This window comes from Larus michahellis, chromosome 1, assembly GCF_964199755.1.
Source record: "Larus michahellis chromosome 1, bLarMic1.1, whole genome shotgun sequence".
Classification (NCBI taxonomy): Eukaryota; Metazoa; Chordata; class Aves; order Charadriiformes; family Laridae; genus Larus; species Larus michahellis.
This window is the reverse complement of record NC_133896.1, coordinates 92167133-92186999: the sequence shown is the minus strand read 5'-3', so window position 1 is coordinate 92186999 and position 19867 is coordinate 92167133. Positions and strand designations below refer to the sequence as shown.

The following is a 19867-nucleotide window of genomic DNA, read 5'->3' as shown; positions in this document are numbered from 1 at the left end:
TGTCACACTACGGCTTCAAAACAAGTGCCCTTGGGATAAGAATGTCCAGGGTTTTTTTTCTGATAGCAAGGGCAATAATATATCATTTATTTAGCTTTCCTGCTCCTCCTTACCTGTCTCTTTAGCTTTCTGTCCTCTTTAGCTGACTCTTACAGCCTTATGTCATGATGATCTGGCAAACACGACACGTTTCAGTTTTAATATGTTCAAGAAATTTCTTAATGTGTTGCCTGGTGATTTTTTCCTCTTTGTTCTCCATGTTTTTCTATGTTCTACTTTCCATTACTATACTACTTCTGTTTCTCAGCCTTGTTTCAATCGTCTGTGGTGGATTAGTGCTTTTAGAGCACACCATAATAAATACTGTTGTTTGAGCTTTATTTGTATGATGAGGATAGCAACATACCATTACCCCTCCATTACTGAGCTTTTATTTTAATGAACACAGCCAAAATTTCTGAACTGATAATGGGTTTATCATGCATGCAGTACAGTCATTCAGTCCTTTTCTCTATCTCATCCGTGGATTTTCTCCATTCTGTTGAGCGCAGAGACCTCCATCATCACTGGCCTATGCTTGTACATCACTGGGGCAGAAACTAGTCAGAAGCCTGTTGATTTTGTATACCATTATATTCCACACCTGGGGAATATAATGAAATAATATATTCCACACCTCCACACACATTCATTTTTCATTTCGCCACCATGATTTTTGTCCTGATTCCTAGGAATTGCATTAATGCTCACGGTATTTGTAAGGAGGGGAGAGATGCTGTCACTCCAGCCATTTTTCTCCAGAAGAAATCTACTACAGTCAGTAGATCAGATTAAGTCTGTTTGGGATAGCACTGAACTGGGACTGACGCTAATCCAGATGCCTTAACTCCTGAAGTTACTTGTAGGAAGGATTCTTTTGGACTCTAGGGAACTAACAGTACAATATCATGCTTTGGATCGTACAAATATGTTGGGGTACTATCATACGGTTGGATCTTAATTTAAAACAGAGAAAGGAGAAAATGTTAGAGGAAAAAATGCTTTTGTCATCTCTCTTCTTCTCCCCTGGAGTTAGTCAAACTCAAAAATTGCAGTTAATTGAAACAACAGTGTCTAAACAAGCATTTTGATGGACTCAAAATTAAGTGTTTCCGCTTTTTCCCATTAAAAAATTAATTACAATTGAAAATGGTACAGTGACCTAAAGGTCACATTTTTAAGTTTGACTTTAAAAAATACATTTGCACTGAATTTCAGTTGACTGGATTTCACATGATGTTTTCCTATGAAAATCTTTGTTTTCAGAAAATTCTATAGTTGAGATATATGCAGAGGTTGTTCCCACTCTGTTTATTTCCTCATATATCATGTGGATCCAGCCAAGGCCAAACACATGAAAACTTTCTTGCTATATTTTTTAGTCATGCCACACTTAGCAAAATCATTATCCTTTATCATAGCACGCTTAAGCAATGCGCTGTTAGCCATCAGCTTTGCATCAAGCAGTATGAGCTCAGGACTTGCATTCTATAGACAAGTGCGCTTAGAACAGCAGGTGTGCACATGGCCAGAATGAGCTCTGGAGGACCTTCAGGAAACAAAATATTCTGGTCCCATCCTTACTGTGTCCTGTGGCCTTCTAACTGATAGTTAAATCAGTCTGGAAAACCAGCCGCGCAATGGCAAAATACTGTAAGATCATTTCTTGATTCCTTCAAGAACCTCTGTGACTCAGCAGACAGGTCTTTCTGAAGGTGTTTTGTAATGGTATTCAGATATCTGCAAACACCAGTAAATACCTAGTGGGATTTTCTAAAATATCTGTTAGACCTGACTTGTGCAGCCTCTGATGTGGAATCCACGATGTACATCTTGTCATGGCAGCTTCATGTCCTGTACTTTTATAGAGACCTGAATAAAGTCAGTCAGCTTCGCAGGGGTCTCTGCTTCTGTGAGAATATGTCACCCCTTTCCCACAAATCACTGTGTGTGTCATAAACAGTTAAATAATCCTGCACTTTCATTTTTCTTCAAGTGGAAGTCAGACTGGCTGTCTAAGAGCTATCATCACCACTTCTGGACCGCTCTAGTCTTTCTTTAATTTTATTCTTCTTTTCTGATCAAGTGACTAGAACTAAGTGCATTTTCCAGGGGAAACTGTATTACCAATGTACATATTGGCACTGTATTTTCAGTGTCATTTTCTTTCTTACTTTCATATTCTAATATTTTGTTTGCTCTTTCAACTGCATAACGCATTGAGTGTTTTTACTTAGCTGCCTGCAATAATGAATGGGTCTTTGTCTTGAGTAATTGGTTAATTTAGTTTTCAATAAAGATTGTGAATAGCATAATTATTACTCATAACATACAGCACATTGTCATAAACATTTAGCCTTCAGTTGTGCTGTCCATTGACCTGCCTAGCTTTACAAGGATGTCATTCAGTTCTTAGCAAACCATAACAACTTTGAATGTTCTTGAGTTATTCTCAGCCTTTGTGTAGCTATTCTTGAGTCTTGAATGGAACTTTTTCTTTCACCCTATTTTCAAGTCACTGGCAGATCTAGCATTTCACCAGAGCTGGGGTGTCCACCCCATCTTGCTAGAATTCCTTTGCAGTAATGTCAATGAATCTCTGGCTGAACTATTAGTGTTCTCTCTCTTTAACTCTTTGACACCAGCCCTGCTTCCAGAGTTTATCTTCCTTCATTCATCTGCACTGTTACCAACCTGACAGTTTCTCTCCTGGAGTCCAGTCCAGTCCTTGTGCAGTAGGTGATGACTGGTCTTCATTATTTTAGCATGAAGTGCCCAGTATCCCATCTGCAGAGCAGGAACTCCTTGTGCATGGGGCTGGACACGTGTAACAAAAAGACATCGCATTTTGTTGTGAGGCATTTACAGTGAGAATCCCAGCTCTGTTCCTGGGTCCCTTTCAACTTCTCCAGCTGGGTTACAGCGGATAAACAGTATTAACAGTCACTTCTTCAGAGCAGAAGACCAATAGAAACCAGGCAGCTTAGGTGGAATGTCACAAGTGGTGCATGGTAATGAATCACATCCTCCTCTGGCTGAAGAACTCTGTTATCTTCTGAATGGCCTTCGGAAAAAGATGAGATTAACGGTGTTGGCATATCCTGGCATCTTGGTTTTAAAAAAACCATCAGCACTACATCTGGTCCCCTTCAGTGCACAATGAGCAGCAGGGAGGGGAGGAGAGATTATAGGGGGATAAGGAGGGTTCAGCTCCTGATGGCAAGAAGAATGCTTTGGGCAGAAGAGCTGGGTGTGTCTTCCCCTGCCTCTGGCTTCTGGAAACAGGTATTACTGTCTCAGGGAGCTCAGGTCAGTGCCTTCCTGCCAGATAGGTCTTGTGTGTCAGAACTGGTGCATGCTGTGATGACAGCACTGCCTTTGGGAGAGCCTAAGAGTTGGCCTCACATAAAAAACAGGCAGAACAAGATAATCCAAAGTAGGGAATGCAGCAGGAATTAAACATTGATACAGACAGTAAAAATTAGAGCTTTGCTAGCACGTAAATAAAGATTGACACATAGATAGATGGAAACGAAAGGAAGAAAGAAAAAACCCCAACCCTATTGCTTCAGGGAACGCTTCTCTTACAGTATTTTACAAGTGGCTCTTTCAGAACGGGCATGGGCATATTTCCTCCTGTACTTGACCACTGGCAGAAACCAAATCCTGTATGCCATGATCACTGGGCTAATGTGACAGCTGAGCTCTCGGGTCCTTAAGCCTCTTACAGCATTATGAAAATATCTTCTCCGGGTGCTTGACTAGGAATCCAAAACAAGAGGGGAGAATGGACCCTCGGCAATTCAGAATGAAAGAGAGGACTTGCTGTCTTCAGTACAGTCGCCAGCTTTTCATCTTCACATTGAGCCATGAAAAGTGAAATTGTTCACTGCTCTCAGGATGGGCACCCTGCCAAAGCAAAGGGAAAAACATTTGATACCTATTGGTCCAGAGCTGTTTTACAGTTCTGAATATAGCTAGATAGACAGAAATTAAAACTCGGTGTGGGAACTGTCAAGACAGAATTCCTTGCAACTACGTGTTAGGGGTGAGAATCGTTTGCCTTTTGTGGGGACAGACACGTGTAACGTGCCTGGGTTCAATTCCCTTGCAGGACCATTTGACCTAGTGAGGAAACACGTTAGTGAGGCAACTGCAGAAGGAAGCCAAAGATATTAAATCCTTGCTGGTATATGGAGACTAGTTAAGGACCTGTCATAGTTGAGAGAGAGTAAAGGACAACTCACAGTAGATCTGGATACTGATGTTTATTTAAGAATTAAGAAGACTAAAGCTTTTAACCTGCTTAATATCTTGCTCACTCTCCCCACTTTTGTTTAGTCCAGCTGCTATCAAATGTACAACCAGTAGATGCTGCTTGCAAGTAGCAGGCTTGTGCTCCAGACTAGAAAAGTTCAGTTTTGGACATTGATGCACACACACAATTACCTGCTGCCTGACAGCGTTTGCAATTTAAGTGGGTTTTTTTGCCTGCCGCTGGCACTACTAGTGACACAAAGTAAGTGTCTACTGCAGATCAAGAAAAGGTGGAAAAAGGGTAAGGAACCTGGCAAGGGAAACCAAAGGTATTAAGTGGTGTTTATTAAAAGTGAGACAGCATCCTTCAAATAGCTGAGTTATGTCCAGTGAGTAAAATTGGAAGGATCTAAACTCTGGCAGGTTAAATGTAAAAATAAAATAAGGCAGGCCAAAAACCAGAATGAGGAACAGGCTGTAAATGGAGAAAAACCTCATCAGTCCTTTTTTAAACACTTCAGCAGTCTCTTGAGCCATCGATTATCGCTTCAAAAGAAAAGGCGAGGCCATGGCAGAAGAAAAATGTGCTCTTTATGGACAAACTTGAGAATGTTCCTGAATTTATTTAATAATGGGGAACTTGTAGAGGATCTTTCTGATATTGAAGTGCCTGATATTGAAGTGGAAGAAGCTATGGGACACAAGAGCAAAATTAATCTTCCTACTTTGCTGTGAGTGAATGGTGTCCACCCAAGAGCTCTGCCAGAACTCACAGATGAAGTAGGAAAAAGAAAGGAAAAATAGAATATACTGAGGAGGAGACACCACGAATTTTGTAAAGACAGGCCCTACCTCAAACTTTCTGAAATTCTTTGAAAGTATTGGGACATAGGCAGATAAGGGAGCTCCTATGCACAGTTTGTTCAGGCTTCTAAAAGGCTTCTGGTAGTCTGTCACCAAATTCAGTCCTCATGGATGAACAGTTGTTTGAAAGATAGTCAGCAGAGGATAAAAACAAATGGTCAGTTCTAACTAATCACAAATGAGATCTTCAAGTTTGATCAGGTCCTTAAGTGGACTCCTGAGGTCTGGCTGAGTAGTAGTCAAAGGAGCAAATGTACTGTTAGGAATAGCCACGCTGGAAAAAGGGACAGAGAGGTAAACAGAGTGCCCTGGAGGCACTTCATTAACTCTTAGGCATCTCACTTCAATATCACGTACTGGTGTCAGAATTGATGAAAGAATCTGGGAAAGTTTGGAGAAGGGTCAATGGAACAGGACAAGAAGCAGCAAGTCAGATAGGGCTCATCAGCCTGGGAAAGAGTCGCTGAAGAAAAATCTGACAAAGGTTTTTAAAATCCTGAGAGGCACGGAAAAGGTGACTAGTGAATGACAGTTCTTTGCCTCTTCCAGCATAAGCACAAAGAGCATCAAAAAAGATTAGTAGCTGCTCTGTTCCAACAGGCAAGAGGTGCTTTTCTCATAAAATGCAGATCTCCTTGCTGTAAGAGGCTGTGGATGTGAAAAGTCTGCACAGGTGCAGAACACAAATGTGCAACGTCATGGAAGAAAAATCCACTGCAGGTTATCAAGTACAAAGACCTTTGGCCCAGGAAGTCACTGAGCTGCAAAATGTGTGAGAGTATTCTGGGAAAGTATCCCCTTCTACTCTTGTAGGCATTTGCTGTAGGCTGTTGTGTAGGCATTTGCTGTAGGCTCTTGTGTAGGCATTTGCTGTTGGCCACAGTCAGAAACAGGTCCCAGGGAGATGGGCTGCTGGTCTGACCTAGTACCACTGTATGTTATGTTTTTAGGATCCTTCCTTAAGAGTGGAAACCACATTACTCAGAATATCTAGCCTGGATAAAGCATGGGATGCTACGTGGCTGGGAATGGCCTTACCAGAAATAATGGGAGGGTGAAGTAGAAGGCAGCTTGCAAGTCCTTTCTGATAATAGGTGTTCTAATTAAAAGGCATTGTAATTCAATATGGAGCTTGTGACAGAGGGGGGAAAAAAGAAGGAAAAATTACGGAAATAAATATCTGAAGACAGCAGCTTGCACGATGCTCTCCCCACAGGCTTCCACCAGCTGCTGACAGTGTATTCAAGCCACGAGGTCAACACTTCTTTCATAAACTCTTGGTTCCAGGATATGATACGTGCACCCCTGACACGTGCTCTTGCCCTCACTGAAGCAGGGTCTTTTAAGTCTTTGTGGATTGAGTCCCGGGTATTTATGTTTCTATCTTTAGTTACAAAACACAGTGACACATTTTTAACTGTAAAGCCTTTAGCTAATCATTGATAGACTAGTGCCTATAAAAGAGTGCTGTAGCTATTCAGAGTCTACAACTTCCTCTTTTAAAGTTTAGTGCTTAGATATTCCTTGGCTCTTTAAATCGTATTTTCCTCCTGTAGAGAGCAGAACTTGTATGATACACAGATATCATCCTGGGATTTTCTTACCATCTGAAACAGGAACATATCCTACAGTTACCATCAGAAATTTAGACCTGAAGGCAAACTTTGGTATTTGTTGGAAAGAGAAAATGGGGTTTGTTACTCCTGTTTTTCCTGTTGCACTTCCATTTGGGATTTTAAATAGGGCATGCATCTTTCCTGCATGAACTGATATACCTGTGCTCTCTTGCTCCACAGCTATGGCTGCATAGCTGAAGCTGCTATTCTGGGCCTGGGGAAAGACAACATTAAGTGCAGATCAGTGCTTTTATATTAATATTTACCCCACCAGATAGAGATATCAGCCCATACATGAAATGGTTTATAACCTGAATCCTCAGGTGTAGTGTGTGTGTGTGACCAAGGGAAAAATGCTGCTAAACTAATCCTACAAAACCCCACCAGTAGCCATGGGTACGTATTACTTTCTAAGAAGCCTAACGTCAGGAGGTAAGGCAAAGGAATAGACTAATCGAGTTGAATATTATGAAATTAAACCAAAATAATGCATCTGGGGAATCCAGAAATTTCTCCACCATTTGTCTCGCGGGCCATAAGACCAGCTGACCTCCTGCCACTGCAGCTCACCAAAAGAGGCAGAACTTGAACTGAAGAATCTTCAATATGGCTTTTGCAAAATTGTCTCCTAATGTGTGTAGTAACTGTAATCAAAAGAAGTGCAAGGTCTGCATTCCTGTCCATACAGGTAACAGTCAATCCAGCAGTGATATCCAGTCAGGATAACCTCATGTCGTTTAGCAGAGTGCTGCAGTGCTGCATGAGAGCGTGATACCGAATTAGAGTGAGGAGAAACACGACATTCAGCTCAGCATGACAAGTCAAATCTGATCTGGATGTCAAAGCTCCAGGTGTCACCCTGTGGTAGGTGCTAGAGCCTGCAGAAGAACACGGTTCCCTGCTTGGGACCTACGCTGCTGGTGGACAGAGTTCCTGCTAACGTGTCCAGGATTGCAGTCCCACTGCAGACGAGGCCAAAGTGAGTTGATACAGTACAGACACCACTCTGGATCTGCAGGTCACCCATTCTGACCTCAGAGCTGCCTCTGCCCTGTTCTCTCTCTATTCCCTGCTGGAGCTGGGCAAGTAGCATCTTCCTGGGTGCCGCTCAAGGACGAGAGGGAGGAGAGGAAAGCAGTCTCCTCTTTTCCTCCCCACAACAGGCAATGCCCCAGCTCTCCACAGCAATGTGCCAGAGCAGGGCACCTTCTTTTGCCATATCCATCAGAAGGTGAGATCTTCTAGGGAAAAGTGCTGGCTCTTCAGTGAGATCATCGCAGCTGCACACCTTATGGAGGAGCTGGTCTACAGAGGAGGGCCAGCAGGGCTGAGAAAGACAGAAAAAAATCCTGCCTCCGCCATCTCACCCGTTATTCAAAGACTGAATACTGTGGCAATATTTTGATGTACTTCCATCAACATCACACAAAGCTGAAAAGGTATTGTCAGCCACGTCCTGAGTAGTACTACTGTGATTTTTCCAGACTCTCTCAGGCTGGCATTGATATAGGCAGTGAAAGGAGGGTATCTCTGTAGCTCTGGGGATTTTAGCTTGAGATAGGAGGATCCCGAAAGGAAACAGAGAAAAATGAGACAATTTACGAAAGTGACAGGAATTAATGAAATTATTTTGTTCCCCTGTCCCTGTGTTTCCAGGTGAAAAGGCTTCATCAAAACAATATTGTCTGTTCTATGTCTATGGGATGAGGAGGGCTCTGCCTGCCCAGACAAATTGATTGCATTTTGTTTTTTCTTACATTTTGCCATCCAGGATTGTATGTTTGGGCACCCACAGGTGACAGAGAGAGAGAACTGGGAGTACAAGCTGTCACAGGTGCTAGAACCACAGCAACAAGTCCTGCAGTGGTCTAGGGACAGCTGACAGCCAGGTGCTCTCAGAGTCACCTCAGCTTTCCATAGGTGAGCTCTACAGAGAAACTAAGAACATCCATTAAATGAGGGAGAAAAAAAAAATCTGATAAGTGCATAAACCAGCAACTAACTTTTGAAGAAAAATATGATGTTGATGAATTGTGTCACAGTTGCCGGTATCGTCTTTCTTTCATGCTGCAGTTTCTTTGGTCTGCCTGTCAGGCTATCTCGATCGTGAATTTTGCAACTGCAGTTGTCCCTGGGATTAACTGCTCTTGTCCGCATATGAGAGTTTAAGGCAGGAGGTGAAAATTACAGGAGCAAACATGTGGGGACAGGCAGAATGTGATTACTTGAAACTACGCAACCAGGAGACAGGAGCCAAAAAAAAAAAAAGTGGTATGAATTCTCCAGGCCTGCCATGTGGTGAATGAGCTTGATTTGTTGTTTTTTACTGAAGTGCATTTGGCTTGGGGTTTTTCAATCAAAAGTCAAGTTTGAATTGTTTCTCATCCATTACCATTTCTGAGTGATTGATCATTCAGAGATGAGTGATGCCATCTGAGAGCATTTACGCAGAATGGTTGCAAGAATATGGGCTAAGAGGGATGCGTGGGTGACCGAAACACTCCAGTGGCTGCTGCCAGTTCTCTGCCCCGAAGGACAGCTGTGGGCTTGCAGAGGTGGCTGGAAGCAATGCTAAAAAACTGATGGGGTAGCAACCAGTAAGCAAAGTGTTACTGACGGGTGCCGTCCACTCTGAGGGCCATGATACCTTGTGCTGTCCATGAGGTTTGTATAGGCTCTGTGTGGGCGTGTGATGTCTATAAGAGAAAGCCTGCTACTGTTGTGATTAAGTGCTTTTTAAGACATTAAAGACTGTAATAAGGTGGTTATTTGCAGTTTTGTCCCCATAGCAGATGTGTGCTGTGGTAGGGTAGTGACACGCAGGCATTCATGCTCTCTGTCTCTGTCTGTCTCTCTCTCTAGGTTCTCAAGCACCTGCGCCACTTAAATTTCACCAATAACATGGGGGAGCAAGTGGATTTTGATGAGTTTGGGGACCTGGTAGGGAATTACTCAATAATCAATTGGCATCTCTCTCCGGAGGATGGCTCAGTCGTTTTTGAGGAGGTTGGGCACTACAACGTTTATGCCAAGAAAGGGGAGAGGCTCTTTATCAATGAAAACAAGATCCTATGGAGTGGATTCTCTAAGGAGGTAAGTGCTTAAATCCTCACAGTAACGTTTTCCAAGTTTCCACAAGCTGAAATTTCAACTAACCCTACACACTCCTGTATTATGGCTCCGTGCTTCGTTACAAGACCCATTCATCTTACTGTATACATGGTTTCTGTCCTAGTCTTTCACACCCTTATTGCACAGTTCTGGAAACAACGGGCAGCTGCTTCTCCCCTCCTACACGTTTGATGAGCCTCGGTATTAATGTTTTAATGCCTTTTTTCTGGACCAAGGAGTTAGCTTGGGATTTTGTAATGCTGTTTTACACAAGGATGAGAAATTCATTGCCCAAGTCTGGTTGTTCTCCTGAGTGCAGCCATCTCCTCCACTCCCAGTCCCTCTGTATCAAGAAGTGTCTCCTCGTGCCACTACGAGCGTTTCTGCTGGCTTTACTTTCCAAGTCCCAGAGCCTTTCACACGCCCTTGCCTTGCAAACCAAAAAGAATAAGCCCTGTGAATATTCACAGGTTAATTCGGACATGGTGCTCAAATACTGGGAGATGCCAGTACCTGCTACCTTTTTTTAATCTACCAAAAGGTGTTTGTGCAGTCTCAAAAGTAGCCATTGACTTTAGTCATCCCTAAGTCCTTCTCCACTTTCTTACATATGCTAGATCTTTTCAGCACAACTGTATCATCACTAGCAGCCAGGGCTGTGTCTCCCCCGTGTGATAGGAACGTGGCGCAGAGATCTCCGGACAAGAGCCAGGTTGATCTGCTGTCATAGCTGGCAGCAGCCCACTCCAGCCAAGACAGAGACCCGGCTCCCAGACAGGATACTGAGCGGGCATCTGGCTTGTGCTCTGCGAGGTGACACGGGGAGCATTAGCTTAGAAATGCTGCTGCCAGTCCTTGCTGCAACGTTTAGGTGTGTTAAATCAGCACCTAATTAATGAACAAGGCAATTCACTTCCAAGTGATTATTCACATTGGCTGACAGATCAGGTAACTGCTTCTGCAGTAGCTACACTTGCCTAACACGCTTACACCATCAGTTAAGCCTTACCTTTACTCCAGATACCCCAGCTTCACTTACGGCTTAAATCCAGAGCGCTCTGAAGGAGGCGTGGGTCAGGCAGAGCCTGCTGCAGCAGAAATATTGAGCCCAGGCTTTTCTAAGCCCGGCTGGAGACCCTGAGCCCAAACTACAAGTGGAATTAAAAAACCCTGATACTCTAACCCCTTCTTCTAATCATTGCAAATGCCACAGATACCTCTTCCAACAGGCAGAATTATTAATTTTTTTTAGCTTAAACTAAGTAATTTTGTTCTTTTGGTCTCAATTCCTCCAACACTGCAATTTTTATATTTATTCTCTGTCCTAAACTATTAGAAATGTGACTGACACTCATCACTGAGTGTCATGGCAGGGCGTGTAAATTGTGTGCCAGTGAAGGGGTTTGTAATCTCTGTGGCTGTTGCAGCTTTTTTCCCAGTTTATAGAGTTTGAATTTCTTACAGATAAAAGTCTCTGCTCAAAGAGTGTAGCCAGTACTTCACTCATTGAAGCCTTCTATGCCTCCGTCATCCTCAAAAATGATTAAATGTAGTTAATTTTAACACAGGAACTTCAGCATTGGCCAGACTTGCACAAGAACAAGTTAAAGAGTAGGTAAGATAGATAGATTCATTTTGGCAGAACTTGATGAAATTCCCCACAGGAAACTTAACAAGGCAGCCAAAGCAATCTCAAAAGTACTAGCAATTCATCTTTGGGAAATGTGGAGGATGGGTGATGTCTCAAAGGATTAGAGGAGAATAGCTGTAATACCTATTTTTAAAAAGAGATATAGGAGAGCCAAGGGAATTACATACAATTGAGCTGAGCTTCAGTAACCTAAAAGACTTGATAAAAAAAATATTAAACAGTTTATAAACACTTAGAGGATAATAAACTGATAAGAAAAAGCCAACATGGATTTGTCAAGATGAAATCATGCCAAACCAATTTAATTTTCCTCCTTGGAAGCTCAATCAGTTTAGTAGATAATGGGCCAGCAGTGCATGACTTCAGTCGGGCCTTTGATGCAGCCCTGTACGAAATCATCAGTGACAGCCTACCCACTCGTTCCCAAAGAGTGTCTAGACTGATGAAGTCCTCTTGGTGGGTGCACAACCTGCTGAAAGACTGTCCCAAGGGACAGGTATTAACAGCACACTGTATTGATAGCAATAGATATTAACAGCAAGGAGTGCTTCAAGTGGGGAGCTGCAGGGATTTGCCCTGGATGTGTGTCGGTCCAATTCATTACGCAATCCTGATTAAAAGCATACAAACAGCGTTTCCAAACTGTGCTGCAGCTGTACTTCAGAGTGATAGCCAATGGCGACTGCTCTCAGCTGCAGACGAATACCAGAGTTACAAAATGAGCATCTCCACGTAGGAGCTGCCACTCCAAAGGGCTTGCTTACCCTGTGGCTGAGGTCAATGCCTGCACACAGGCAATTTCCAAACCATACCCTGGACTCACTGCCGAAATGCATCCACACAGGAGTTTCCTGGAGATCAGCAGGTTAGCAGCACTTGGGCAAACTAGCAGCAAGCTTCCAAAAAGGTGAATGGAGGCTTCCAGCCAGAGCAGCCCTTAAGTATGTGCAGAACATGGTACTTTGCTGGCAGTGGAAGTGGTGAGTTTAACTCTCCTGAGCTGAGAAAGCCATGTTCTGTGCCAGCTCTCTTTCCTTAATTTAGTCAGGAAAAGAAAAGGTGAGCTCAACCTCAAGTTGTGCTTCTGTGTAAAAAACGCCCAGGTTTCCACTCATTATGCTGAACCCCTTGTTGTCAGTGTGCATTAGGCATGCAGCGAGCGTGCCCGTGCGACCACTTGCTGCTAGGATGTGTCTGTGCCCCAGGTGGGCTCACACACAGCATAAATGCGCAGCCAGCTGGTGACACGGTGACACAGCTCGTCATTTGCAGCAGCAGAAGTCTGGAAGCCTTTGGATCTGCATATAGCTGCTGATTTGCATCTTTAGATGCTCAGTGTTCTCAAAACAGGGCCTTTCTTTCTTTCATATGAAAACTCCTCTTGTTTAGTTAATTTACCTTTTTTGTTTCTGGGTTGGAGAGGGTCTACAGGAGAACAGGAAGAAGTGGGTTTTAAGAAACTGTTTTAATGTCCATAAATCATTAGCAATCAATATGCAATATATGGGATTGGGGATCAGCAGCCAGAGCCCATCATCTCCAAGGCTGACTCAAATTCCTGCCAGTAGAATCATAGAATACCAGGGTGGAGGGGACCTCAAGGATGATGTGGTCCAGCCTTCTTTGGCAAAGGCACAGTATAGACAAGATGGCCCAGCACCCTGTCCAGCTGAATCAGTGGGGAATCCACCACCTCCCTGGGGAGATTATTCCAATGGCTGATTGTTCTCATTGTGAAAATTTTTCCTCTTGTGTCCAATCAGAATATCCCCAGGAGTAGCTTGTATCCATTGCCCCTCCCCTTTTCCATGTGACTCCTTGTAAAAAGGGAGTCTCTATCTTCTTTGTAGCCACCCTTTAAATACTGGAACAAGAGAGATTCATTGTCTTTTCTTTTAACCATGTATTGACTGTTTTCTGGTATGTGTATCATGGGTCACATGTGTGTTCGCAGTGCCCACAACACAGTAGAGATTACAAAGATCTGCTGATCTTCCCTACCATCCCTCGATGTGTTCTTTCAAACAAATGTCACTGCTGTGGGCTGGGGAACAACTATTACGCAACATGTGTCTGTTCTGTGGAGGGAAGAGGTGAGCTTCTGAGACTCTCCATGCAGCATGCTACTCAAGCAATAACACCCTTGTACGCCCAAGGTCCTGCTGTAGGAAGGCTGTATGTGGGGCATTGCCACCATTAACCCTCCTCGGGTTTTCTTCTTGCAGGTGCCTTTCTCTAACTGCAGCAGGGACTGCCTCCCGGGCACCAGGAAGGGCATTATTGAGGGAGAGCCCACCTGCTGCTTTGAGTGCGTGGACTGCCCCGACGGAGAGTACAGTGATGAAACAGGTAATACCCACAGAGCTGCGTTGAGGTTTGCAGGGGAACCCTCTGGGCATCACCTGCAGCTGTGCTGAAGTCGCTTCCCTACAGCGCTGAGCTGGAGGCTGCCTTGCCGCCGGGCTTCACAGAAAGTCTGGAGGGGCTTCTGAAAAAGCTTACAGGAGTTGAGTCCTGTGGTCCTCAGGTCCTGTCTTTTGCTAAGCCTACTTGTCCCTTCTGCTCTGAGTTAGGAAAATTAAGGCAGAGAACTTGAAAAAGGACTTGCCATATATAGGAAGTGTCCCATGCATCCACAAGCAAACTCCACTGCACTGTAGCACTGTAGCTTTTGTCCTCCAAAAACCTGGACGAAAGACACGCTCCCTACCCTGATCCTAAATTCTGTAGTTATCAGTCTGCCTCCATCTTTTCCACATGTTGTCAGGGTTTTATTTCATGCTTTTCAAAGAAATAAAGTCCATTCCATCCCTGACTTCACAAGCAGAGAGGAATATTTCCCTTTATGGGGTCACCAGACACAGCTTTTGTTGAGCACCGGCACTGCAAGAGACCAGAATCTCTGGGTTCTAACAAACACCCATGGACATCTTTTTTGTTGGTTTCAGTGGGAGCATGGGTCGAGCCACTCAGGTTCTGCAGTAGAGGGGAAAGGTAACCTCAGTTTTAGAACTGGTTGAAAAATTCTGAATTTCCAATGCCATTAGTGCTCCCTCAGTGTTGGGCATCCGCAGGGTAATGAGTGCAAGTAAATCCTTTCAGAACAGCAGTCCCCTCCGTGCTGCAGAGCGCTCAGGATCTCCTCACACCCTCTCCAGCAGCACTGGTTCCAGGACACACTGCAGACCTTGGCCGAGATGAAAACTTCAGTGAGCTGTTTGCAAAACTGAGCAAAACTGAGCAAAACTTCTCCTTTGTGAGAGTCTAATTTGCATCCTATCAGACGGGAATGATAATTTTTTAGCATAAACATATAGTGCTAGAAGATGCTTGGGGATAGCATTTCCAAATTAAATAGAAGCAATTCTGGTCATGTGTAATAGGGGTCTTTTGGTGTTTTTCACATTCTTTTGGGAGCTAGCACTGGTGTGCTGGTGAAACTTGTGGGGCTGAGGGGGCGACTGCCTTCTGACTTCACAGTTTCCTGCTGCTATTTCAGATGAAAGCAGTGCTCTTTATTTCCTGCGCTTGCCAGTTTTATAGGTGTAGAGAGCAGTTTTACAACCAGTCTCATGGAGCTGAGACAGCAATGGTACAGAATGAGACAATCTGTCGCGTCCTCTCCCAGCTGTTTGCTCCCACCCTTTGTCTCAGAGCAGTGCTGGTGCTCGGGTGACCACAGAGCGAGTTGGATCAGGTCTCTGGTCTTCTCAAGAACAAACTCTTGGCAGGTTGGGTTTCCAGCTAGAAGGAGAAGCTGCATGACCTATAGTGCTAACACAAAGGAGGGGGCAGGAATGAGCAGCCTTGGGGGAGGAGAGAGATCTGGTTCGCTCCCTTCAGTGGCAGCATGGTCTCTTAAATCAGCTCCAGACAACGGTGAAAGCGTATCTTTAGGATGCCCCTGTCTCTGGTAGAGGTGGTTGGGTTCCCTGCTGTGTGAAGTTAGCTCTGCCTTGCCTGCAGTTTGGAACAGGCCTTCAGGTAAAGGGCACAAGAAGAACAAAAATGATTGGCTGAATGGATGTAAATGCAATGACATGTGGTGATGGGAGTTTCTGACCGAGCTTTTGCATTGAGTGGAAGTTTTTCACATGAACAGCTTAGGTGAGGCAACCAGTCATTAGGAAAGCAGTATCATAGCAGGTCACGGATGCTCCCTCCAACCATACCTCCAAAACAAGAGAGTTTGAAATCCTCTGCCCTCCTTAGCTGGGCATTCCTGGCTTTCTCATTGGCATCAAGCTCTGGATCTGGGAGCTATGCTCTGAGTCTCTTTGCTCAGGTGCAAAGCTCAGAGGGAGATTGCTACTAAAGAAGGTTTCTGAATGTTCCCAGAACTTGCTGCAGCCCATTGCTACCCAGCTGGGATCCCAAAGTCTGAGGTAGGTTGTGACTTCCAACTCACTGCTTTCAACCCCTTTCTGCTGCCATCAAGGGAGTCATGACCCTCCCCAGTGGTGCACAAGACCCATTTCGGTTGAAGAAGAAGAGCAGAAGCAGCAGGTCCTTGCCTTTTGATCCTGGCAGCCATTGGAGACATACATTGCCATCCCAGTAGGCACAACTAGTTTCATGTAGAGGAAAGAGATGAAGGCTTCAATTTTTCCTTTGCAAGTATCAGTGGGACACTTTGCTGGGTGTGGGGAGAGTGATATCATTAAGACACATTTTCCCCTGATGTTCCAACATGAAATGAGAGTATGATGGGAGTCAAGGGCATTGCCTGCCTTCGGGGAAGAGCAATTTAAACACTTGTAAGACTTGCCTCCATGGAATATGAAATAGAGTCTCAAAGCGCTTAAGGAGGCAAGCACGTTTTTAATTTTCTCTGTAATAGAGACAGGCAAGATGTTTCAAACGATGGTAAAAGTGTGAGAGGGAGGAAGACAGACAGAAGTAGATGATAAAAATGAAGGAACAAGAGAGAGGGACAGAACCTGTGTAACAGCAGATAGCAATCAAAGTTTGCAAAGTTTTGCCAAGAAATGGATTCCAGAAATATGAGTGCAGGGGCAGAAGTTTTTTTAAGATGGAACTAAGTATGCCTTGTGTTTTGCTGTATATCCCATGGGATGCTAGTTGTTTCAGTGTAAAACACTCTGAGACACCGACATGTGATTCCGGGAACCTGCAGATACCTGAAGGGAACACCCCATGTATATAAGGTGAAGGCTGGTGCGTAGCTGCCATGTATGTCATCCCACATTCCAGCATCTCATTCCGACACACTTACCCTCTCCCTGTCCCTTCTTTTTCAGATGCAAGTGCCTGTGACAAGTGCCCTGAGGATTACTGGTCCAATGAGAACCACACGTCCTGCATCCCCAAGCAGATAGAGTTTCTGTCCTGGACCGAGCCCTTTGGGATCGCTCTGACTCTCTTTGCTGTGTTGGGAATTTTCTTGACTTCTTTTGTCCTGGGAGTCTTCACCAAATTTCGCAACACGCCTATCGTCAAGGCCACAAACCGGGAGCTGTCCTACCTCCTCCTCTTCTCCTTGCTCTGCTGCTTCTCCAGCTCGTTGTTCTTCATTGGCGAGCCCCAGAACTGGACTTGTCGTCTGCGGCAGCCAGCTTTCGGCATCAGCTTTGTCCTCTGCATCTCCTGCATCCTGGTGAAAACCAACCGTGTCCTGCTCGTCTTTGAGGCAAAGATCCCCACGAGCCTCCACCGAAAGTGGTGGGGCCTCAACCTCCAGTTCCTCCTGGTCTTCTTGTGTACGTTCGTGCAGATTGTCATCTGTGTGATTTGGCTTTACACAGCCCCGCCATCCAGTTACCGAAACCATGAACTGGAGGATGAGATTATCTTCATCACCTGCCATGAAGGCTCCCTGATGGCCCTTGGCTTCCTCATTGGCTACACCTGCCTCCTGGCGGCCATCTGCTTCTTCTTCGCCTTCAAGTCTCGAAAGCTGCCTGAGAACTTTAATGAGGCCAAGTTCATCACCTTCAGCATGCTAATTTTCTTCATCGTCTGGATCTCCTTCATCCCTGCTTACGCTAGCACATACGGTAAATTCGTCTCTGCCGTAGAGGTGATTGCAATACTGGCTGCCAGCTTTGGGCTCCTGGCCTGCATCTTCTTCAACAAAGTCTACATCATCCTCTTCAAGCCCTCCCGCAACACAATCGAGGAGGTGCGCTGCAGCACAGCTGCCCATGCTTTCAAGGTGGCCGCCAGGGCCACACTGAGACGGAGCAATGTGTCACGCAAGCGCTCCAACAGCCTGGGGGGCTCCACCGGCTCCACTCCTTCATCCTCCATCAGCAGCAAGAGCAACCATGAAGACCCTTTTCCTCTACCGGCCTCTGCCGAGCGGCAGCGCCAGCAGCAACGTGGGTGCAAGCAAAAAGTCAGCTTTGGGAGCGGCACGGTCACCCTGTCACTGAGCTTTGAGGAGCCGCAGAAGAATGCCATGGCCAACAGGAACGCCAAGCGCAGGAACTCACTGGAGGCCCAGAACAGCGATGACAGCCTGATGCGACACCGGGCCCTGCTGCCCCTGCAAAACAGCGAGCCCCTCAGCGTTGAGCCCGGCTTCCAGGCAGCATCCAGCCCGGAGACCAGCTCGCAGGAGTCGGTGGTGGGAGACACCAAAGAAGAGGTACCAAACCCTGAGGCAGAGCCTTCCCTGCCATCGGCTAACTCCCGAAATTTTATAGGCACTGGAGGTGGCTCTGTCACAGAGAACACGGTACATTCCTAACGAAAGAAGATCATGAAAAGCACACCAGTCCCCAAGAGGAACTTGCTCACCTCTTGCTTCTGAATGGGAAAGACAACAAAGACACGCTCCTGTGACACAGCCCCACCACACCTTACTGTTAGCGCCGGCAGGGTAACACACGTGCCTCCAGAGGAAGGACTGTGTCTGGGGAGCCTTGGACTGAATTTGCGTTCGCTTTATCAAAACCAGGACACCTCAGAAGGACAAGTGAAGATTGCCTCTGGTGGGGCTTAAGCAGAAGTCTGCATGCTGCCTTGCCTCCATAAGCTTTTCCTGCCAGACTGCAATTCAGCTGACTATGGGAGGCACTAGGCAATTCCACTATACTCTGCTTTTACATTTATGTATAATATTCCTCTTTCCCACTATGTATAATATTCCCTCTTTATCCAGTATATGTGATCTGTAACCATGTGCATCAGGACTCTCAGCTCTACAAAAGTAAGGTACACGGTTTCACTTGGGGAAAGCACGGTCATGGGGAAAATAAAAAAGCCCCCAACATCCTGCACGCTGTGTACAGCCAAGGGTGTGAACATGTAAAGTATTTAATGTGACAGAGCGCCCTGCTATTTATATTTAGTAATGTCCCAATCTCTCCTTTCTGCCCAGCAGGAAATACTGGACAATACTCTTCATAGACTCCATTGCACTAGACCAAGCTACTAGGTTCCTGCTGGTTTCCTCCAGCTGAGGTACCTTTACCTCCCGCCTGCCTGCTTTGGTGGAGGGGGAGAACAGCTTGTAAATCCCCTCCCACCCCCTGGAGAACGTTGCGAGAGCACAATGAGATGTATCCATGATTGATTATGTCGCTAGTAGTTGTATGCTTAACGAAGTGTTGCTGCTGTAATATCCCACATGGCATACATGGCTAACCCTCTCACACCATAGTCAGTGTTGTGCTTTGCCATATTAATCTGCCTCACACCTACACGGAGCATTGCGCTAGTTGTGACGACACTGGGTGGGGCCTGATGATACAAAACAAATGGAACAAGGCGAAATGGAGGAGCTAGGGATAGAGAAACAGCCCCCAGAGGTGGTAATACGATCGCAGGAGTGGGTGAATATCTGAAGCGTGTGTGTTGGTAGATGACTGGATGAGGAAGGCGTACAGGCCTGTGCTCTGAGACATGGACAACGACAAATGGGTAAATTGGCTCTGTTTTGGCTCCTGTAGGCCACCTACTAGATTATTTCCCTCCTGGCTCATCTTGACGAGAGGGCACCTAGTACAAGAAGGGTGGACTGCACCTAAAGAAAAACAGTAAGGACTTCAGCAGAGAGCGTAGCGGAACTTCATTACTCTTGACACTTGTCCCACTCCCCCAAATGCAGACGTAAGTGCTCCTGGTTTTGCAAGGCATACCTGGTTCCTCTCCATCCATGCTGGAAAGGTTGAAGTAAGAGAGTCATGAGAAGAGCTGTTTGTTGCAGCCCGATGAGAGAAAAAGCACCTCTCGACAGCTTGGCATGAGGGGTGGGGTTACATTGCAGAACTTATTTCCCTCCTCCCAGATCGTGCGTGCGAGAACAAGCGTCTGAGGTGAAGATGTCAGTACCCTCCCTCGTCAAACATGAAGGTAGTCCACA

General features: G+C 45.4%; 1 protein-coding gene across 1 annotated transcript in view; it reads left to right on the top strand.

Moving 5' to 3' along the window:
- Window positions 1–19163, top strand: part of CASR (calcium sensing receptor) — a 79187-nt gene extending 60024 nt beyond the window's left edge. The window contains exons 5-7 of the mRNA XM_074572803.1: window positions 9639–9869; window positions 13764–13887; window positions 16800–19163. Of these exons, the coding sequence (XP_074428904.1) occupies window positions 9639–9869; window positions 13764–13887; window positions 16800–18250 (1806 nt within the window). The 3' untranslated portion in view covers window positions 18251–19163. The remainder of the gene's footprint in view (window positions 1–9638; window positions 9870–13763; window positions 13888–16799) is intronic.
- The last annotated feature ends 704 nt before the right edge of the window (window positions 19164–19867 follow it).